We start from the raw sequence: 23503 nt of genomic DNA, 5'->3' as shown, positions 1-23503 counted from the left end.
GTAGCCAATTGATCTAATGCAGTTTCTAAAGGCTTTCTATACAGGTGATGTCATCCTTTTAGCTCAGTTCCCCTCCCACTCTCTTTCCTCCTTATTAGATATTTCATCTTGCTGCGGAGCATCCAATCGATGGGAGCTTCTCCTGAGGGAGCTGCTGAGAAGCAAGCAAAGATAGTAGGAATTAGGACTCCAGCAGTCAGTCTTGCTGTAGCCATGGACGTGCTGTTTTGTTGTGCATTACAGAAATGTTTTAATTGGGAAAGCTAGGCGTGGATTAACCGTGGTATCTGACTGATGCATTAGAATACTAAGCAACACTGCAGAGTTGTAAACTGCATAAAAAGAGGAGGAGGGCAAAAGAGAAAAGGGTTTGTATTGCAGAGGATTTTAATACATTCCATAGTGCAAACCTGTTAGAGCATATATCCTGGAGCTACAATCTGGACAGTAATTCAATTTTTGCAGTTATGATGGACAAGAGTATAAAGAAGAAACTTTAATATCCTGGGTGTGGGATTCCTGAATTGCTTAATATGCTGAAGAACCTTTGCAGAATTTGATCTACAATATGAATGTGAAGTTTCTGAAAAGTGGACCTGAAGATAAGCCACTCTTAACTGCATTTTAGTGAAGAGAAAAAAGGAATTGGAAGAATTCATATCTCACCTTTTTAATGTACTGTTGCTTTAACCTGTAATTCTGATATGTTTCAGAATTGATTTGATTTTAGCAGCACTTTTCAGGTACATGCCTCTTGCCTGGGGGAACCTATGGATATTTGTATTTGAAAAGCTAGGAGACATTCGGCTTTGAATTCATGTGCTTGTTAAAACTGGAACATTTCTATAGGAATTGCTGCTGCTGCTAACTCACTGCAACACTGAAAACTAATCAGATATAGTAGAAGCTATAATCGAATTCAGTGTGAAAATCAAGCCAGAGAAGTTGCATACATGTACGTTTGCTGCTTTGATTTATGATTTTTAAAGAGAATTCAGAAAGGATTTTACTGAATATTTTTCTTCTGTGGCTTTTAATTGAGAAAGGAAACTTTTCTTCCCAGCCTAAGAAATGGCTTTTCTTGTTCGATGTTATGCCAACTGTCTGCAACCGTGGGCCTCCAAAGTAAGTAAGATTTTGTCTGTAATGCATTTCTCTGAAATGTATTGACAACCGTGCTGCTATTTAGATGTTTGCTTCTCAAAAGCCCTAAATGCTGTTTGGATGAAATGCTGGACTCCTGACAGTGCATAGACTATTCTTGTGGAATAATTTCTGAACAGGAAAGGGAGATGTTGAAATCTTGAAATTGTTTTATATACTGATAGCCTACAAATTAACAGGAAGTATTTAAAAAAAAAAAAAGCTCACTTGCTTATGAAATCTGTAAAGCTTCCTTTTTAGCCTATAAATATAGAAAGCAAATATTATTTAACATTTTTATGACTGCTTGTACATATTGCTAACTTGAAAATACTGTTGTACGAACCTACTGATGTTCTTAATTTTCAAGGTATCTTAAGCTCTGCTGCTTATTTCCTTTGTGCAGAATTGTGGAACTGGTTAATTATTTAGCTGAACTATGTAATTGCAATTGCAACTTTAAATGGCGTAAATTATTTTGTGTTTGGAGGATGCAGTATTTGTGTGAAACTGGGGAGGCAAGGGTGCTCCTTTTAAAGGAGGTAATGAAATCTAGAACATTCGAGCAAACTAACCTACTGAGATAAAAGCCTTTAAAGTTAAAAAATTATATATATATATATACATACTATTTGTCAGGCTCTTATAATTTGGCATGCTCTTTCAGAAAATTACTTGAGTTACTGGTGTTTTATTAATGTGACTGCCTGTACGATGGAAGTAATCATCCTAGACACAGGAATTGCCCTATAAACCTGAGGCCAGGCATATATATTTATTATTATTTATTACAATTTTGTATTTGCAATGCACAAGCTCATACAGGCTAGGATAAGGGTTATGAACTTTCTTGCCTGGTGAAGCACCCAGTGTTTGAAGGCGGCCAGGGAAATCTGTGTGCCATTGAAAGCCTGAGATATGGCAGTGACTTTGGAGCAAGCAATTGCTCTTGACTTGTGTCCCCAAGGTTCAGAATCCCGGTGACATTGGAGCATGGAGGAGCAGGAGAGAGAAACAGAGAGTTGTAGACAGTGCTAATGTGCATCATGGTTTTCCGTTTGTTTTTCCATCTGACAAAGTAAAAATGAAAGATCCTTGTGTTTAAAATGGGGGGTAGGGGAGAGAAATGCTGGGGTTTAGGGTTTCCATATGTCACCTGTGATGTGAGCACATAAATACGTGTGTACTTGTGGCCCAACTTTGGCACTTTCAGGGGTGCTGAGCACCCCTGTCATGGGTTCAAGCTTTAGGAGCTGCAGGTACCCGTTACCTTTGAGAGATGGATCAGCTTCATGTGCTGGCGTAGGTAATTAGGGTTCCTAACCTAATCTGCTCACACTGGCAGATTTTGGCCTGTTGGTATCACCATCCTTGTCTCTGGGTACATGTATCCTCCTTTGCTTTCCTCCCTTCCTAGTTTGCAGTCATTAGATATGGAAGGATCCAGTTACTTAAGCTTGGCTGACCTGCATCACCCACATTAAGAAGGTCTGAACACACGATACTGCTTAAAAATGGGAATGCTTAGTCACATTTTGTACTTCAACTGAGATTAGTCTTTCAGTAGAATTTGGACCGAGGTGAGAAACCGCGGGGGGAAAAAACCCTTGTGGTTGAATAAGGGTTCAGAAAGAAGACAGAAGGGCTGCTGGTGCCCTGTATCAGCCCTGCGGATGGAGCCCAGAGGGCTGTTGCGGTTGAGCCTTTATTTACTCATTTACTGGTCCAAAAAGAAATAGTGTAAAAGGCTGGGGAGGAAGGGGGAAAGGTTTTTCTTGTTTTCATTTTTTTTTATGATGCCACCTTTCTAACTGCTTTTGCATTCCAGTCCACAGCTAAAAGGTGTTTGCCTTTAGCCTACAGCCCCTTCCTGCAACCCCCCATCACAGTTAGACTACAGGTGTTACAACAATACATATTATAGCAGGCTAGCTGACTTCCAAATTTTAAATGTACAAATTTTTACCTTTTAACTTGAAAAAGTCAAGTATTTAATAATACTGTTTTGAAACCAGAACCATTTCTTGCCGTTGAGTAGTGAACATCTGATTTTTCATTAACTTTCTCAGTGATTAAATTTAAAAATTTCTTAGATTTATATAGATATCTACAGTTCTTTTTATTAGTTGTTTTTAAAGTAAGGTGTAGGTACGTCTGTAAATGGACTGCTGACTCAATTGTAATTATAGTTGTGCTGAATGTGACAGTGTAGTGTTACATCTATTTAATTGGAGAAAAATGAAGTCATATTTTGTATGACTAATCAGAAAGGTAAGCTTTCATGAAGATACATGAAGGAGAACATTTCTAAAGGTTAACCTTAACCTAAGGAGATTAATTTTTATGGTTTTCTAGTGACCCACAGGAGAAGGCAGCTTTAGGAGCTCTGAATTGCCTCCTGGAGGAGGCCCTGGGAGTATGAGGGATGTCTGCCTGGGTTGGCATTTGCACGTACGCCTCATCTCCCAGCGAGTCCGTTGCTTTTGATTTCTGAAAGTAAAAGGGATGGAGTAGACATCTGTAAAATAATTGGTGCAAACTATTTTACTGCATAAAGAGCTGCTCAAAGGAGAATAAAATGAGAGAGAAAACTTTGAGCATTGTGCGTCTATCTGCCATTCACCTGAAGATATGAGCCGTTCAGCTCTTCATGGAAGTTCTTGTAGATGTCACCAGTATTTCTCAGGCCTGTGCTGATACTTGGAAGGGTATCCAGCAGAGATCATTGGCTTCTGTGCAGGATGATGGTGCCTGTTGTTTGCATCTGTTGTGTCTAGAAGTACCAATAAAGCATGAGAACCCGTCATCAGAAGTACATTTGAAATGGTCGCTGCCCTGGGGACTGTATGCTTTCTAGAATGATGGGCTGTAGAAGATAAAATAAACAGACGCAGGCATCCTTAAGCAAACGTGGTGGATGTGATAAGCAGTGAGGGTCTGGTAATGAGTGATCAAAGCAGTACCAGCTGCCAAACCACGGTGACTTTGTAGGAATTAGGACACAGGAGAGTTCCTAGGAGAAATAGGAAGGAAGTTAGGAGACTGTTGTATGGATCTTGGGGAGATCTCCTCCACAACTAAATGGGTAATGTATCTATAGAGGATATTTTAAAAGGGATGCTTCTTGAGATAATACACTTTTTATAGAAAGTAAAGGTTTTGGACTTAACAGCCAAACTTCTAAAATGTTTGGTCATGAAGGAAAAGTTTCATTTAAGATTCAGATGCATACTAAACTTGTAAATTAGATAATTTCTTTTTCTCCTTTTTATAGCCTTCTGTGTTCTTTTCCCTCTTTGTTATTTAAATAAAAATATAATAATACTAAGGTTAACAACAAGATCTAGTTGCTGTGTAGAGAAATTTGTCTTGTGTTTGGAGTGGAAGACTTGGAGTCACTTTTTGGTCCCATTCCTATTTCTGCTGTTGTCTCACAGGGACCTGATGCAAGTTCACTTAACTTCTGTGTCTTAGTTATTCGTCAGCAAAATAAGTACATCATCATCTACCTATTCCAAAGGCTGTAAATTCGATCTCTGAGATCTTGAGTTGAAACCTTCATGCAATTACAGATTATTTTCAGCTCATCAAAAGGAAAACAGAGCTCGGATAGCAAGTCCTTGATTTGATTCGATGTCATCCTTGTCTCAGCTAATGCACTTGGTTAGTTACATGGAAGGTAGCCCTGGTGGTATGAATTTTTAATGTTTTCAGCGCAAATAGAGTAGCTGACCCTTCAATTTATTTACTTCGGTCTCTTTTGAGTGTGTCTCTGTTCCTCTTGGCCTCACCTCTTGCCCCCAACGTCAGGGAGGGGGGTGTCTGTGTGGGTCTACAACTTCCAGTCCAACTTCCAGAAGTGCTGAGCAGCCCTGGCATAAGGAAAAGCTGATAGGAGCTGTGGATGCCCATCACCTGAGCACACGAGTTCTTGTGTGGATGGGCAGACACAGCAAGCGTTTGCCCTGCGGGCTCCTCTACCACAATTCCTAATGATTCTCTTCGCTCCTGTAGCTTTCCTTTGGCATGTCTTAGCACTCTGCTGAGTCTTTGGAGTTTCAGCCAGCACTTCAGAACATTTAGGGGATTTCCTTCTTTTATATTTTCTGATCTTTTTCTCCCTCCATCCTCTGCAATAGGAGAATTGCCCTGTTTCTCTATTTTAATTGATTTATAGAAGCACAGCCTCTTAGCTGCTCAATACTCTTTGATCTCTAAGCAGTCTGAGAGTGACCTTCAAGTGCTTGGACTGCTGTGTGCTGATTTCTGTTACACTTCATTAGCATTTAACTTTGTTTTTTAAAACAACTTGTATGATACTTACTATAAAACTTTTCTTCATGCACTTTTTGCTCAATAGTTTATTAAGATATAAAGAGCTTAATATCAGCTGTGTGCCCATTTACTCTAGAAAGCTTGAATCATCCTTGTGCTCCAGCTTACAATAAGCTGAGGTTAAATGCAACTACAAATCTCACTACTTTTCAATAGGAAAAAGCCTTTTCCTGAATACTCTTTATCGGAAACTAGCTCTTGATATGCAAATAAACATCTATATTTTCTTTTTTTTCCTCCCTCCTAGACTTTATTTTAAACCTACTTTCCTATAATTCTGCTTAGAGCTATGTGCTAGTTCAGGACCATCCTGTTTTCCTCCTCTTGCTTACATGCATGCATTTTTTTTTATGAATACAGAAAGAAAAGGTAGATGTAGGATTTGTACTTCCTTTGTTTTTTGCATATGCATGGTCTGAGAGCCTCATTATGCTGGGGAGTAGGTCCCTAATGGAGATGTGATGTGCTGAAGGCAATCTGTCCTTGAAGAATCAAGATATTCGCATTACAGTACGTGAAAGTTCGTAGCTGGGGACGTGCATCCCTGTAGCTGATTGTCACTTGCGTGTTATTACAGAGGAGTGAAGTTGTAGCAGCCTGAGGATGTGTGAAGAGTGACTATCATCACCACAGTATTTTACCAATCGGTGTGTATAAGGGTTTATAAATCATTCAGCGAAAATGAAACTTTAAAAAAACGTGAATTTGGAGTTTAATGTGCCCTGAAGTTTTGCGATCAGGAGGAGAGCTCCCCAAACATCACAACTGCAGTCTCCTCCTTGGCTGTCGGATTTCTAATCATTTGTAAAACTGGGTTTCCATGTAAAGCTCCAAGCATTGACCACCTTGGCCACAGGTCTTCTGCTGTAACTGCTCAGACAAGGGTTGTGTTAGCCTTGTAATGTGCTGGTTTTCAGTGGTGAGAGCAGCCAGAAAGATTTGAAACCTGGCATTGAAAATAAGTCTTTTTGAACATTTCTGTTATGTTTTGATAATAACAAAATACAACTTTTGTCTTTTTTGTTTGTTTTATTCTGAATAGACCAGAGAAGCTGTGTGTATTAGTTGATGGTTGCCTCCATATAAAAATGGAAGTTATGCTTTCATGTCAGAGTTTCTCGGTGTAATTGAGTTTTCATTGATGCAGATAGCTTTTTTTCATACTGAAGGTGAATTTTCACAGCTGAAGTCTTGCCTTCTCCAAAGCTGAGATATTTGTGTCAGATGCTCAGCACTATCGTGAGTTAAAGCACAGCAGTAATCTATAATTTAGACATATGAAAACCAAGTTAAAATTGCATTACGTATGTGGTTTAAGCCAACACCAGAAGCTAGTTTGAAATTCTGTCCTTATGTCACCTTATTGTAACTAAGGAAACATAATACTTCTGAGGATTTTATATGCTACACATTTTATGAGCCATGAAGACCAAAAAGCTCTTGACTACTGGGGGCATAGAACAGCCTTTACAGATTTTAAATTTTGTTTTGTTTTTTTTAGCTGTTTCTGTCTTTTGATTTCTGTGTTGGAAAAAAAAAAGTCAATATATATATATTTTTAAATATAAGCCTTGTCGGAAGGCTACGAGGATACCCTTGAGGGTGCTGCGAGCCGGGGTGGGTGGCGCTGGCTCGGCTCCTCGGAGGTGCACGCCTCCCGGCCCCGCCGTGCTTGGAATGAGCGTGTGCTGCAGCCAGTGAGCTGAAACAGGCTTTGAAATCGAAAGGCACCATCAGCAAACACATCTTTGGTACGTTAACTGGGCAGTTATCTGAAGCTTGTGTGGCTGGACTGGTACTGTTTTTCTTTGCGTCTTGCTATTGCTGATTACCGAATTGTATCTGAACCTCTTAGGCAAATATTTGATCCATCACTTGACTGATGTTATTCCCTGAGCTGAATTCACCTGCGTGGCTGCTCTCAGTTAGTAAGAAGGCTACATGCACTGGGAATTTAATGTGGGGCTTTTTATCTTCACGGAGTCAAAAAAAAAAAAAAAAAAAAAAAAAAACACAAAAAGAAAACAAAAAAAAATGCTGCTGTTTAAAAAGGGGAAGAAATTTTCTTTTGTGCCAAGAACATCTGTGTTCCTGAAGGACGAAATGTTTTTGTTTGCATGCGGTTGGTTGGTGACTGATGTCAGCACGTGTTACTCAGCTGGGCTCCTCGTGCGTCGGCGTGGATAAAGAAGTGCCCTGTCTGTGCATCTCAGCTGAGCAACTTTCTCCTCTCCCATTAACCCAACTCTTAAGTGTATTTTAAATGTGCACATTTCTAAACTGGGGCAGAATTGTGGCTTGTATGTAAAAGGTGAACATTAACCAGGGCTAACTTATGTAAAACCTTAATTTTCTTAAAAGAAAAAGGAAAAAAAAAAGAAAATGCTAATGAAAATACTGGAAAATAACTTTGGAGAACTTCAGTTATGGTTTCACATGGCAGGATATATGAGAGGAGTAGAATACTTGACTTACTGATGCCAAGAAAAGAGCTTTGGGTTTTTTGTCTTATATGGAACGAATGGGATGAGAACAAAAAGTGGAAAACAGAAAAATTTGCTTGGTAAGAGACTGAGTGCATATGTAGGAGAGTAAACACCACTGTTCTTTTTTTGGTAGGTTGTAGAAAGAAAAAAATAGAACTAGCTAAGGAAATTAGTTAGCTCTCTTGCAGACATTAGGTGTGAAAATAAACAGACTGAAGATGGAATATCAAGGATATAATAAGACCATCAAAATAACTGGCAATAAAATGCTGGCGTTCAGAGTTTGCTCAAGTTGGAGGCAAAGTGAACCAGCGCTGGTTGCAAAGCTGGCAGGAGCCAGAGCGAGAGGCTGCGGGAGAGCAGCGGGGAGCTACCACCACTCTAATGGCAAATGTGTGAAAGACTTTGAATCAAGGGAATTGGGGAGGTGGGAGGTACAAAGGGATGGAAGGACAGATATAATGACCAGAAAGGAGAGATGGAAGCTGAGACACAAACGTTAAAAGCACATGGTTCAAGTCAGTTGTTTGATCTTTTTAGCTTGGCAGCTTTATTTAACTTCAGTTTTAAAAATGAAGGCAAATATCCTTTAACTGGCTGTTCATAACACTCTAAACTTTGTGTGAGCTGAGAAAGGCAAACTGGTACCAGTAAAACATCTGAGTGTGATGGAGGCTGAGTGATAGCATTTTCTAAATCTTGGAGGTTACCAGATACGATCACAGTTGATGTTCCAGATGGGATGTTAATGGGATTCTGGCTTAAAATGGTGAAAACCTCTTAATGGAAAACTTCAGCTAATAAACATCTAAATATTAAATAATAAATACAATATATTATTGTATTACTATATATATTATTTTTAATAATTACAATTAACGTAATAAATCGTGTCCGAGGCCGGTGCTGCCGGCGTGCCCGCTGCCGAGCCCTTGGCCACATCCCTTCGCACAGGGAGAAGTGATGCAAATTTTCGCTATCCAGGAATGTTGGCCAAAGAGCGAGGCTTTTACTCCCTTATTGTCCGTTCTTCTTTTTCCGGTTAACTTGAATTTTGAAAAGATGCTGCACACTGGCTAAATTGTACACGCGGTTTCCTTTAGTAACTTTATTTCTGATTATAAGTGCTTTGGTCCAATACGTTTCTGACCAGGTTTAATAAACGCGACACCTACCCCGGGTGAAACGCAACGGGCGCGAGGCTCCCTCACGCATCGCAAAAGATAACTTACAGATCCATCTTCCCTCTTTTCAAGGCTGTTTTGCTAATTGATACTGTGTATGCTTTTCCTATCTTCCAATGGTATTTTAAGGTTATCCAAACTGCAGTAGGAAACATTCCCTTCCCTCCCCTCCTTTCAAAACTTGTGGAGCAAAGTTACAAGTGAAGCTTTTCCATTAATGAAAATAATAAATTAAAAAAAAAAAGCCAGTGAAATTTGAAGTCAGTCAAAGAAAACGTAGCACGGCAACGAGAAGGGCAGAGCGCTCTGCTCTGGAGGAAATCCTTACGGTTTCTCTTGCTGTACAGAACAGGCAGCAGAAGGACAGAGCTCTTGGACGGGCCCTCGGACATCACAGCTTCTGCCCTTTGCTTATGATTTAGATGGTTGCTTTCTCTATGTACAAACTTCACAACAGCTTTTTTTATATAGCCGTAATCTTTCCTGGGGGTGAAATCCAAAATCTTCCTGGGGAGCACATAAAGAAAAGCTCTTTCTTAGGCTAATAATCATTTTTTCTGTTTTTAACATGCTTAAGAATGGGTTGGTTGCCATCTTGTCAAAGCTCCCATGATCTGCTCCGTTACACGGGCACGTGTGATCTTAAATCTATTGCACAAAATTAGGTTTTAAGTTTATTCCCAAGTGGTGTGCGTGGCTTCCCGGCTAACAGGAGCCGTGACCGCTGCTGCGGGCGCTGGGCCCTGCCCGCGGAGCGGCTGGCGGCTTGCGGAGCCTGAGCATGGAGGCATTGCTGCTCCAGTTAACTTCAGGAGTCGAAGCATAGCGCTTAAAGTCGGCAGATCACTTCTTGTAGAGCGTGTGTAGCCGTAGGTATAGATATGAATATAAATGCAGAGCTAAATTAATTATTAGATAACTTTTAATTATTAATTAACTCTAGAAAATGAATGCTAGTTGGGAAGTCTCCATTCAGACATGTATGTCCTTAATAGCATGACAGTTTTGGATATCTTGCCAGCATCTTTGATTATCAGACCTCCCCCCACTAAGCCAGGCGTCTTGAAGAAAATTAGATGCTTTCAAATGAGAGAGAGATGCAGTCCAATCTATCAAACTGGAGAGCTTGGAAATGAGGTGGCAATTCTTACTTTTGCAAGGTCAGTGTAGTCCCAGAGGTTGCACAGCGTCTTGTGGCTGGAGGGCAAGTGCCGCCGCGGTGACTCTGCGCGGTGGTGATGGAGATGAGTGCTGCATTCTCCTTACCAAAAAGGAAACTAACTGGACGCTTTCACACACAGTTTGTTCGCTTCTGATATTCATCAGTCACACACAAACCTGAATAACCCCAGAGTTTCTGGTAACTGCGTGGTGGGGTCAGGTACCGCAGCCGGTGGTCGGCAGAGGCAGCACTGTGCTACTTCTTGCCTACCAAGTACGCTTAGAAGAAATCAAATCCTTAGTATAATTTTGGGAGTATTACTTCTGTCAGAATTAATTACTGCTGTCTCTTTGCAAGGCAGGATTATGATGACTCCCTAGTTTTGGAAAATCTGAAATTAAATCGTTATGTGGACTTCAGTTTAACCGTATTTTTTTTTTCTAGGTTACAGTTCATTTTAGTGCAGTTCTTCACCATTCACGAAAGTTGAACTAGAAGAAGAGAAGCAACATTTTGCTACATACTAAGCAAACATGTGCTTTACTTGCTGTTTCTTTATATTTTTTTGGAATTGTTGGAATTATCCTTATTGTTTTACTTTGCCAAAGTAAGTTTAATAAACTTTTCAGAAAGATGCACAGAGCAATGCTTTAAATGTGAAAATGTGCCTAATCTTTAATGAAAAATAGTTAGTGTAGCTGGCTGCCTTGTTGCTGTAGTAAAATCTGTAAGCAGAATTACTTCCAAAAAACATTTTTGATGAAAATATGTATGCTCTTGCGTGTTTGTCTTGCACACACACCCACGTGAAGGGGTATTAATAAGGGACTGAGAACGATAGGAAGACCTTGTATCTTTTGGGGACATTTCCATGTGATTCAGCCTTTCTGTCAAGGAGTTTGTGCTGGGAAGAGACATTAAAGGGTACAGTGTGAAGATAGGGTGTTCCTGAGTTGCCATTACATTTTTAATGAATGTCTTTGCCTTTTAAGTATACTTTTAGAATGATACAGTAATTTTTAGAATATGTACATGTATGTATGTACTCCTAATGGCTTTTCTTCTTTCAGTGATGACAAATGTTTGCCTTTATGTTAAGCATTGTAACCGAGGAGCACATATGGCTAAATGAATAATTTAGACCAGGGGCTCCCTTTGTATACCCAGCAAATGCCACAGTGCCATGAAATGTCTCCACTTTGCGATGAGATGGAAATTAGTTCTTTCAGTGGTAATACCAGAAACACCCACTTTGCTATGACATGAAAAACATGTTCGATGTTGTTGATTATGCAAAAAGCCATCACGAAGCTGAAGAAAACCAAGTCTATTGAATAGATTAGTCCTTCCTGTGGACTGACAGCCTCGCTGGCTTGCTCTCTCTCTCGATGTAGATATTTGTAAGTGCCTGTTAGATTTTTGAGGATAAATCCAAGGTTTTTTTTTTTTATTTGGGGATGAGCAGCAACACTTTGTAAGAGTTTTAGTAGTAGTGAGTTGTGTGTGTGTGTATTTTCTTTTCTTCTCTTTTTCTTTTTCCTCCTCCTTCTCTTTGCTTTGTTTTACCCCCATAATATTGCAAATGCCTCTTGGTAAAAGCATAGCCAGTGAAACTGTGTTGGTGGATGCCTGTTACACAGAATGGAAAAGACAACTTTTGGTGTCTGGACACGGTGTGTAGGCATGTTTCTATGTTGTGTGAAGTACAGGGGGACTCTGTTTGCACCCGAAGAACATCTCTGGGCCCATCTGGTGCACTAGCGCATTAGTTTTTTGGCTGGGAACCCAAAAACTTGTCAGCAGTCTCTGGGAGAAATCCTCCCGTCATTGGTCTGCCCTTGTTAGCAAACTAGTTTTAGAAAGCTGTAATTCTATATTAGACCAAGATGTCCTGATTGCCTGTTTAGAGGGGGAGGGAAAAATCAAATCTCCTTGGCAAGTGTATCTTGTCGAAAAGTGAAAGGTAGATAGGCTCAGGGGAGCAGTTCAGCTCACCAAACCTTGCACTTTCACGAGTAATCCCACATTACTGCTGCTCACTTGCTCCATGACATTCCTTGATTTTTTTTTTTCATTCAGACTATTTACAATAAATAAAGTAATCAATTGAAATGCAACATGTTTTGAATGGTTAATAAGGAAATCAGTAATTTTGGAACAGAATATTGGATGTATGAATTTGACAAAATTATTTGCTGTTAACTATAAATTGCTTGTGTTTAAAGAGCCCTGTTTATAGCGCTTGTGCTGTATTACTCCGCTTTCTCCTATTCTTTGGTTATTCTTTCCTTTTTAACCACTTTTATTGATGATAAAAGCTCTCGCTGGCAGAAGGAGGTCTGTGGTGGTTTGTTTTGTTAGGGTTAGGCTGATTCACTGCTCTAATGGGGGAAATCAAGGTTGCTGGTGGCAATAGCAGTGAAAGCCGCATGAGGTGTCCAGGGAAAACGGGAGCAGGGCGGCTTCCCTCCCGTGGCTTGTTGCTCTTGCACCGTCCCACTGCTGCATGTGTCCTGGTTGCGGGGCTCCTTTCCCCTGCTCCCTCTGCCCATCCTGCCTCCGCTGGTGTCTGCGAGCGGGCTGGTCCTGCCACCTCCTGCCCGCGGGACCCTGTTTGGCAGTGGGAGACAGGCCAGGTTTGGGGCTTCTCGGGGTTTCTCACGCGCCTCCGGTTTCGCTGCCCGTCGCTGGGGAGCAGGGGCTGCTCTCGCTGCCTCCGTCAAGCTGCTAGCAGAAGCTGGGCTCCTGGGGGACCATGGGGCGTCTCCAGCTTGTGGGCGTTTTCCAGGTGGCTCTGGGTAGAGTTTAGTATTTGTGTGTTGTTTTTATTGCCTGTTACTCAGAAGTGGTTTCCCCTGCAGCCGCCCGTGCCCGTGCTCCCGGCAGCAGGCCTCGGCCAGGGTCCCCGCGCAGGGGCTGCCCTGCGGCTCCGCGGCTCCGAGCACCATGTGCGCCGGCTCCGGGAAGCTCACGTGCATATGCTTAGCGGAGAGAAGTCCAGGCTGCTGTCACTTCGGGGCTCGCGTGGCAAAGCACAGTGACATTACCATTAGGACAGGCTTCTGCGATGCGGTGTTCCTCCTTGCCTTCTCTCCCCAGCTCACAGAAGGGATTTTTAAAAAGGTATTGCAAGTCGCAGCGTCGACGCGGTTTTTGCAGAGAGCAATCGCTGACTGTGTTTTCCCAGCCCTGTGGGAGGGCAGAAGTAGGTGGCTGGGTAGACTGTAACTTGTATTTTCTTCCTTTTGCATACAACTCTGAACCACAATATGGCATTTTTGTAGGGGGGGGTTGTGTTAAATATCCGTTAGAAAAGGTCAGGAACAATAACGTGCGTACTGGCAAATTAAGGACTGGGTGTTCTGGGAAGTCAGATGCATTCGTATTTTTATTCCAGATTGTAACTTGTTCTGAAAAACAGTATCATTGTTTAAAGTGACATATAAATAGTCCATTTTTTTGTGACTCCTTATCAGAATTTCATGGATATTCAGGGTTTTCCTATCTGGCTGCTGGGGCACGCAGCTCATCGGGACATGATGCAGTTATTTACATCTGCTTCTAAAAGCTTGCGGTGTGGACATGTAGGTGAACGTTACTATTTTGAACTTGGTTCCTTAATGTATCACTTTTCAAGATACTGATGTGTTTCTAAGTTTCTTCACAAAAAATCCTGGCTGGATAATGAGTTAATATTTTTCACCAGTAGCTTGGACAATTTTAAAGCACTTTCAGCAGCTTCATTACCACATCCAGCAAGTCATTCCTGCTTCCCCTTTCGTGTTGTTACAAAACCCCATGTCCGTGGGTTGCTGCTTAGTGAGCTCTGAAGGCAGGAGCAATCAGTTTGGGTAATAAAAATGACACGCAGGAGACGGAAGCCGTGATTTATTGGGGGAGATTGGGTAGAGTGGCAAGCAGCACTTTAAAGGTCACTTGTCTCAAATAAAGCTTATATCTCTCTCAAATTTAGAGCGAGATTGCACTCTTTCCTTGCATATAACCTGCATTAAATGTCTTTTTCAATGACATACAGCGAAGTGCAGCATGAACATTGCGAATGCCCGTGTGCTTTGTGAGCAGTGGAGATTAATGTGGATGCTGGCCGGAGGAGTGCCCCTGTTGTAATGCGGTAACGGCTTTGTTGGAAAGGCTCTTTTGGGAAGGTGGTCCCCGGGGAAGTGTGCGTCCCCCCAGGACAGTGCGGGGCCGCAAGGGTCCCGGGGCAGGTGCAGTGCGGGGCCGAGGCTGCAAAGGCCCCGGGGCACCGGCGCTCCCCTTGGTCCTGCCCGCTCTGTACCCGGAGCCGTTGGAGCCTCTCTGGAAGCCTCTGAACCACTGTGGATCTCGGTGAGACTTCCCAGCATCTAGCTATGGCCGCAGTCCGTGCGAGACCTCTGCATGCATGGAGGGAGACGTGGCTGAAGCTGGATTCTGGGCAAGGTGTTGGAATAGGAGGACTATGGAGATGGAGACGCTTGGAGGAGCTTGCTGCAGTAGCACGCTCCTGTTTAGCTGGCTGATTTGTTCCATGATTTACTAATGCTTCTGTGGTTTTTGAGTTTTTTTTCCTGTTTTGCTAAGCTCTGGTGTATCAGTGGCCGTCAGCAGCCTTGTCTGATATTTGCTCACAGTTACCAGGTCACTACGGGATTTCACCCTGCCTGGGGAGCACGTGGCTGCCCACGGTCCATGCAGGGCTTTATCCCGTGTGCCCGTGAGAAGCAGTAAATTGAATTTTGATGGTATTTTTCTGTATATGGTGCACAAAAATGCACTGCAAGTAGTATTCATTTGGATATGAAAAGTGACTGTCTAGTGCTCTATAATAAAACTCAACCTCTCCTTTCCTGCTCCGCTTTCTCGACTCTTGGTTGCTGTAAGAGGTCGTGTCACGGCGTACGTCAGCTCCCGTCTCACGTGCTGGCAGGCGACCGGCGGACCTTCTGGCCAGCGTGCTGCATCTTGTCAGCTGAGCGATTCGACCTTCTTGCTGTTCTCAAAGACTGAAAATAGATCTTTCAGGCTGCAAAACTTTTTGGTGTCTAAACATAGTCTTCAGTGCAGTGTTTCCTTTCCATTTGGAGCAAGTTCACTGTTTTTTATCTATTGTTTGCGCGGGGCTTATGGGAGTTTCAGAAAACTTTTGCAATCTTTTATTTTTCTTTTCGAATTAAAAACAATCTGCTTTTCCAAATACATGTGAATAGAAAGATATTCATTTACAGGTCAGGTATTTTATACTTTATTATTTTGTAAGTAAAGCATATATAAAACTGGAATAATGTCGCTATTCTCATATGAAGACGTAGGTGTGGAGTCTTTTGTTTCTCGTAGTTACTTTGGAAGTAGTTGTCTTTGCTTTAGTGCCCGTGGGCTGGTCGTGTTCGAGTGGGTGCTACGGGTGTCACGGCATCACCCCTGCTCTTCGTAACAACTTTGGAAATCAAAATTATGTTTAATGTGTTGGAGGTTGCTCTCAACCTTATTTGGGGGCGGGAGGCACCAGTAGCACCACTTACGACTTCAGAAAATAGGTGAACAAGTATCTAGTGTTTGTGTGCTCTCTGAAAAATGGGCATCAAAAGGGCGATTCCAAGGTCTGCTTTCCATTTCTCCTAAGTCAATATTTACAAAGTTGATGTTGGAGTAATAACATTTGTACAATGCTATCTTTTAATTCGAAGGATTGGATACTTTATCTAGTGGTTGACACTTTTGTATGGAGTTTTGCTTGTTTTGCAGAAGAACAAACCTTCTTCTCGTTTTGATCATAACTTGGTGCTGTCATAGTGACTTGGGATTTTTTTTCTCCTGTGTTACAACGCTTCTGAAAGGAAAACTATGTAAAATAATAAAATGTCTTTTCCATGCAATTGAGTGTAAATTTAAACAATACTGGAAAAATGCATGGCAGAAAATAAACGAACAGCTGGATTAGAGGCCCAGTTATTTTCTTGTATTCCCTGCGGCGCTGATTCTTCAAAAGCATACTACTGACTTTTACTTTTTTGTTAAAAGGGACATGTTTGTGAGCTTCAGTCATACACTAAAACTTATTTATTAATTTGTATACACGTGCTCACTTATGGATAGCTATAGAAAATAGAAGTACTATGGTGCATACCAGAAATATGTAACATTCCTCCTGTGTACTCACTTTCTTAAAGGCAATTAAAAGCTTTTGTTTAAATTACACTACATTTTGGTTTGGGTTGATGTTTTCTTAAGACTATTCTTCAATTCAAGGCATGAATTTTTATTTGTAGAAATCAATCCTATTTCTTGTTGGAACTAACATTTTTCCAGGTCAGGAGCTATTTGGCTGCCATCGTGTATTTGCCATTTTATGCACTCTTAATAGTGGTGGTGTGCGCCATTTGGCTGTAAAGAGCCTCGACCTCTGTTTTAGATGCGTACTAAAGATGCATACTTTTCTGTCTGTCATATTATGAAATGTGTTTGGGCAAGCTTCATCTAAATTGATGTTTCCTCAAAATATACCTCAAGTTGTAGGTGGGTATTCCAATGTGTAACAGAAGTTATTCATAAAACTGTGTCTTCAAATTGGATTTATACATAACATTTCTTTTTCCTCCCTTTCCCCAAATCTGTTTTATTTACAGCTTCCAGCTGATCTTACCAAGATGCATCTTACAGACAATCCTCACCCTCAGGTGACTCACGTCCCTTCGAGCCAGTCCGGGTGCAGCATCGCCAGTGATTCGGGGAGCAGCAGCCTCTCGGATATTTATCAGGTAAAACTGCGTTTATTTCTTTCCTTTTTTTTTCTTTTTCTTTTTTTTTTTTCCCTCCCAGTTGGAAAACGCGTTTTGCTGTTCCTCATTGCTATGGGTGACATTCTGCGTTGCTGTAGTGCCGGGCGTTTATCGGGAAAAGCAAGGTCAAACCTCCCCTTCATAAGCCTGTGTTTTGCTGCTGTCTGCCGGAGTTCTGTTGAAGTTTGTATGCTTTTGCTCAGAACCCTTAAAGCTGTTTCTGTAATGGTACTTGTGTGTTCTTCTGATGGCAACTGGTACTTTTTTTTTTTTTCTTCTTTACCACAGATTTCTTTAGTAGTGGGTTAGGTGGGAGTGACCAGAATGTAGTGATGAAAGGATTGGAGGTTAAGATTAGTGTTAGTGTTTCGCTTCCTTATAGTCTTACTACGTGCTGATAAATTGTCATTTGTATTGATGAAAAATACATTCTCATGACAAATGAGTGGAATACGATACAGCATACAGTAAAATAAATGTATGCCTAGCAAATCTCTATGCCGTTCAGCGTCAGACTTGCATATGGAAAGAATTTATTTCTAGTTTATTCACTGCCATACTGCGCACAGTGAAGACTTATTTTTGCTTTGCAACTTGTGTTTTTTTTTCCCTAGTCCTGATAATATCGAGAATATCTTGTTTCCATTAAATTTTGGCTGGAAGCAAGAAAATTGATTTTAAACATTCTAAATAAAAACGGTGGCTGTTTAACCAAGACTGTCTCCTTGACGCTTCTGCATATGTCTCAGTGTTGCTTGGCTGATTTAACACCTCCGGAGCTAGAAAGAAGTGAAACAAACTTGTAAAGCTGTTTTCAGGGAGATGTGCATGTTCGCTCTTCACATCTCTCTGCGCAGGGAAGGGAGCTTTCCTTCTGAGATGGAACAAAGTCCATGAAATTCTCACTTTTCAGTCAAATACATTGCTTGATTGTTTGCTTTTATTCTTGATAAAATGCTCTGTTCTGAAAACAAAAGCAGGGTAATAAGTGCACTTTCTGCAGTGACTGACTATAGAGATTCTAGTGTTGCTTCTTGTGAATAGAAGTTGAGTAAAATCCAGGGTCAGCTTACTAAGCATACAGATTCCTGATTTTCTGAGCCTCGGTCATCTGTAAAGGAACAAAACCCGCCTGTGCAGGGCGAGTCCTGTGGTTGTGCTCTTTCTGGTTGAGAAAGGTGCTCGTCTTGGGCTTGGTTTGATCAGTATTTATGCTGCTTTTCCACTTTTAAATTGGGATTTGGCTCTGATATTGAATATATAGCAACTGTTTAGTATCATGTAGGTGTGACCGGATTTTAGACACCTGTTCCCTTTCTTTGTGTACTGTCTGGGTACCACTTCTGTATCAGAAACAGAGGTTAGCGATGCTTCTTATTTACAGCAAAGTATTGCTATTCAGTTTTAAAGATAAAGCATCAAAAACAAAAAGCTTTTAGCATGTTAACCGTCTGTATGCTTTTTTGTCCAGTTTAATGTATGGTATTATGCCAGCGTAGGTCTTGATTCTTTAGATTTGTTTGCTGCTGGAGAGGCCTGGAATAACTTGCATCCCCGCGAGAGTCCTTTTAAAACGCTCCCTGAGCGCTCCGATTTCTGAGCGGCAGTGTTGGGAGACTCTGCGGTATCGTGATTTTTTTTTTTTGAATAGTTTTGTTGACTCAGAAAATAATGAATCAGAACCACCAGAACTAGCCTGGGTACTGTTCCTTCACATCTCCTATATGGGAGCTGATGGACGGTTCTCTGTGACCGTCTTTTGCTGTGGTTTGGAGAGGTTGTTCTAAGTGGACAAAGTGCTTAAAATCTAGTGTGGATAAAGAAAATATCATTGCAGTAATAAGTGAATGCTCTATCCTCTGTAGTTAATTAGCATATTTGGAATGTTATGTGCCTACTCTTCAGAAAATGCCAAAAAAGCATAGCTGTTAAATAAGAATTACGTTAATAGGAGGAATAATGGAGTAGCGTATTAAACAACTGAGTGGCCCTATAAACAGTGGTGCAATGTGTTTTGTATACTTAGAGGAATTAATAATTTATTAGCGTAAAAATGAGTGCGGACTTCTATTAACCGTGCGGTGGGAGGACTTTAAGGTAGGAACCTGCTTGGCGGTGACACCAGCCCCCCCTGCTCGGCATCCTGGGGGGGTCCCGGCCCCCGGAGCTGTGCCGACACTGCGGCAGCCAGAGTGGTGCCCGAGGCCGGTTAAGTGCTGGTGGTCTCATGGGAGACCTTCAAAGGTGGTGATGTGTTGGTGCAGCAGTATGTGATGTTTTGAAGAGTCAAGCATTCGCTGAACTCTGTGGATGAAGAAACAGGTCTAAGAGGCATACCACCAAATAAATAAATAAATAAGCCCTGATTTTTTTCCCCTTTAATTTTTCAGTGTATTTTTCATGTCTAGCCCTCGTATGCTTAATGTGCAAATACTAACTCACGAAAAGATGCTGGGTTCTTTATGGGGTTTATTGCCTTAATTATAACAGTTACAAAGCTTTGGGAGAAGCCATCCAATTTTAAGCACGTTGATACGTATGGTTTAATAATGTCATGGCATGGTATTTCAGATAGCATTATGTGTAATGATTCATCACTATAGACAAATTTTGAAATCTCAAAGAATAAAAAGGGATGTTTTCCCCAAAATTCGTAATTATATTAAGACGATAGAGAAACTCTCTGGTAGTCAATAAGAGCATGTTTTAAGTATGGTGCATTGGCTCAGTAGGGGAAAACGTTTTTGGTACCTTAAAATACAGCTTTTCATAAAGCATTTGGAAAACGATGCTTTGCTTTTGCAGTCAGCTTCCTATCTATTGCATGCCAAATTCTGTAGATGTATCATTAATGTTAGCAAAGGAAAAGTATTTTTGAATAATTTTATGATTAATGTACACTTCAAATGACTTTTTGAATTAATAGTATCTTAACATTAATTTATGCAGTAAGTAGTGCAAATGTGATTTCAGAAATTAGGAAATATGATTAGAATGGTAGAATAAAAAATGAAACAATTTTTTTGATTCAGATTTGAAGAGTTTCTGTTCGTCCGTATACACTGCATTCATTGATAGCGTTGAAATGCGGTTTCAGTTGTTCCAGCTGCTTCACAGTCTGAGATGTTAAGTGGGAAATGACCATAACGTGCAAGGTGAGATCAGCAGAAATTGAGGACTGCCTTAAGCACTGCTGTGAACACACTGTATTAAACCCTGACTTAATTGAACAAACCAAGGAAAACAAATGGCTGAAGGTATCTTCTCCCTTCTCCCCCATCGTTGCTGCTGCCTGGTGGAGCTTTCAGTCTGTCTGCAATAAAATTTCCAAACATACTCACTGCAAATTCCAACTTGCTTGGAAAACTGCAGAGCAGTGATTTATTTGTTTTTTTTGTTAAAAGACTTTTTAAAAATAAATATAATATGTATGCTTTAATTTAAAAGAAACAATTTAATTTGCATATGGTGGATTTTTTTTTAGATTCGATCACTGTAGGTTGCAAGCAACCCATTTCTTAAAATATGCTTAGTTTCAGAACTATAGTGTTTAGACAGAAATTGGGGAAGCTATGTGGTTACATGTAATGGTTGAAATGGGGGATTATATCTTCTGCAGACTGCCCCCATGATGTGTAGTGGGTATCTTCAGGGGAAAATAATTCAACAAGCATTACATAGAGAAAACACCTGTCTCTGCTCCTTCATAGTCTAGTGAATTAGCTGTCTGTATCAACACGTTGCAATGCCTTTCTGTGCTGCCGTTCTCTTACGGATTGACAAGTTCTCATTTATTTTTCCTACCAGTTTAGTTTTGTCAGTGCTCTGCTTGATGTTTTTCTCTTTTTCATCGTCTTTCATTTATCACTTTGGTAGTAGATGCTATTTGTGGGCAGCAACATTATTGCCCAGCAATAATTCCAATTGCGGTTAAGATTTTGATACTAAAATGGATTATCTATAAAACACGCATCAGGGAGTGGACCTTACTAAGGATTTTTCTGTCAATTCTGAAAAAAAGTTCAGGCATTTTTCCCCCTGATAGAATTGGCATGAGGGAAGGAAAAATGCTTTTAATAGCAGCGCTCATCAGGAATCATGAGCACTAAATACATGATCAAAATCGTGTATTTATCACACAGAGTTATTGAAGAACAGAATTAGGATGCCTAAGTTTCAGTTATGCAATTCCTTATTAGGTCTGCAATAATTAAAATTTATATCTCTTTAGGTTTTTTAAGGCATGTTGTCATACAGTTCATACAGAGCTTTAAGGTGATTTCGTTACTACTTTTGAGTTTGGCTTTTCTGGAATTTGTCTAGTTTTGAATAAAAACCCATATCTTTTGCAACTGACTTATGCTTAGCTTTAATTTCTCATGATTGATCCGGTGGTGCTGAGTCGCTTCCAGGAGAGGAAGCACCGCGGCAGCCGAGGACCTTCTTGTGACTGGCATAGCCTGTAGCTGTGTACCTACCTCTTTGCTGGTTAAGCGGTCCTACCAGATACCAAACAGCAACTTCTCATGAAGTTTATGTAGCTGATGTGTCAGAACCATACACTGGCAGAAGAAAACGTTTTATACTGGAGTAGGTATCATTATAATGAAAAATTTAACGTGTCTACTTTACTTTTAGGGCTTTGAGTTCCAAAGCGTAGGCCAGTCTACAGGACCTCTGCATGATCAGACCTCGGCAAACGTGGTTTTTTTGGTCTGGTAAACATGCTAATTTGCATATCATATGATGCATATCATTTAAGTCTGTTCCTGCTGACTTGCTAATAGATATTTTTGTCCTATAGACCCAATCCCTATTTTTGTGAGACCTGAGGATCGGAGCCTTCGGTTGCATTTTGCAGACTAGTGGTTCAGGAGTTTCTCCATTAAGAATAATGTTGATGTTTGGTAATGGCAGCGGCTGGAGCATCGTGCTCGGGAGGAGCCTCTCCCGGCGCTGGCGACCTGCTGCTGTGCTGTGGCTCATCGGTGCGTCATCCCCGAGACGCGGTTCGGGGACCGCCTGCGAGTTCAGCCGGGTTTGCGTGTTTATAGATACCGATAGGGCACGGTAAAAAGGAGGGAACCTGCTCTTGCTTTCCGTGGGAGAACATCAGTGTGATGGGGACCTCTTGCCGCGCCGGCGTGGACGGCATCGCCGTGTCTTGCCCGGCCCCTCTGCCACGTCCGCGTGGAACCGGCTGTTTTAGCCGTGCCCTGCTAGCGGGCAGGAAAGTGCTGCTTTCCTGTGATCTTATGTCCTTGAAGCAGCTTGAAAAGGAGGAAAAGAGAAGATTGGTTTATCATCCTGTGTAAGACACACAGGGAAATTCCTTAAAATCCCTTTTCTGTGGAACCTCTACGCCTGAATTGTGTTATCTTTGCTTGAGGTTATCAAAGGGGGAATTAATGCTGCACTCGGGCTTGCTCTGCCTGGAAAAGCTAATATGAATCGTGGCTATTTAGATGGAGAAATGCTAGAAAAGTCCTTGAATAAAATGCTGTGCTGATCATGTGCTGCCGAGACTCTCCGAGCACAATTTGCACTTGGGCTTAATTCCAGCGCTGTTAATGTGAGCTGCATAAGCCAGCGAAGTGATGTAATATGGAAAGGATTTAACCCTATATGTTGTTACCCTCCTTTGAAGAATATACTTGTTAAATCATTCAAGCCTTCTTTCTCAGATTTAATGGATAATTATTAAAATGAAGACAAGCTGAGAGGGCCAAGGTTTTATTTAAAAACCAGTATCTTTCTGTCTGGTGAAAGAAAGAAAAACGCTGCTTAATCTCTCAAAGTATTGAGAGTCGCATTAACAGATCAACACGAAGTGTGTGGGAATATGGAGACAGCACAGTCTGTTGTGATTAAATCACTGGAAATCTGTGTTTTTTATGATGTAACTCTGTCCTCCAGAACAGTTACAAGCTTGCAATCAGATCACTTAAAATGGCAGGCAGGATATAAGCTTAATAAATGTCATTGAGTTAATGACCTAGTTTGAAACATTTGTAGCTTAAAATGAGTCAAATAGCGCTTCTGAATTTTATTTACTACTTAATGTTCGACCATTGAAGTAGGTTTGCAGTGACTATTTGTTTGTACCTAATGGAGCCTGGACTAGAGCAGCTCTGCTCCACGGCATCCTCGCTTTCTCACCCGTGTTCGCTCTCCGGTTGTGCTCGAGAAGCATTTGGAAGTGAAACGCTGCAGGTCCGTCAGGGAGTCGGCGTTAATGGCCAACATTCGAACCCCCATGGGAGACGGAGTGCGACTCTTGCTCAGATGTCTGAAAATGCAGTATTTAGGCGTATTTCACATTTGTGCCTCTAAACTTACACCAAACCTGACTGTGTATCAGGATACATGGCTGTACTAATGGTGCTTTTTTTAAAAATAAAATTATGTAAGTTA

At 41.2% G+C, this 23503-nt stretch overlaps 1 protein-coding gene across 9 annotated transcripts in view; it reads left to right on the top strand.

The window, feature by feature from the left end:
- Positions 1–23503, top strand: part of RAPGEF6 (Rap guanine nucleotide exchange factor 6) — a 136934-nt gene that overhangs the window by 67547 nt on the left and 45884 nt on the right. For 8 of the 9 annotated variants that reach the window (XM_064521149.1, XM_064521143.1, XM_064521144.1 and 5 more), the window contains one exon: positions 16937–17068. In XM_064521149.1, the coding sequence (XP_064377219.1) occupies positions 16937–17068 (132 nt within the window). Of the gene's footprint in view, positions 1–1007; positions 1126–16936; positions 17069–23503 lie in introns of those variants that run through there. The other variant, XM_026118217.2, reaches the window with a different exon arrangement.

Source organism: Dromaius novaehollandiae, chromosome 15 (assembly GCF_036370855.1).
Source record: "Dromaius novaehollandiae isolate bDroNov1 chromosome 15, bDroNov1.hap1, whole genome shotgun sequence".
Classification (NCBI taxonomy): domain Eukaryota; kingdom Metazoa; phylum Chordata; class Aves; order Casuariiformes; family Dromaiidae; genus Dromaius; species Dromaius novaehollandiae.
This window is presented reverse-complemented; position numbering and strand designations above follow the sequence as displayed.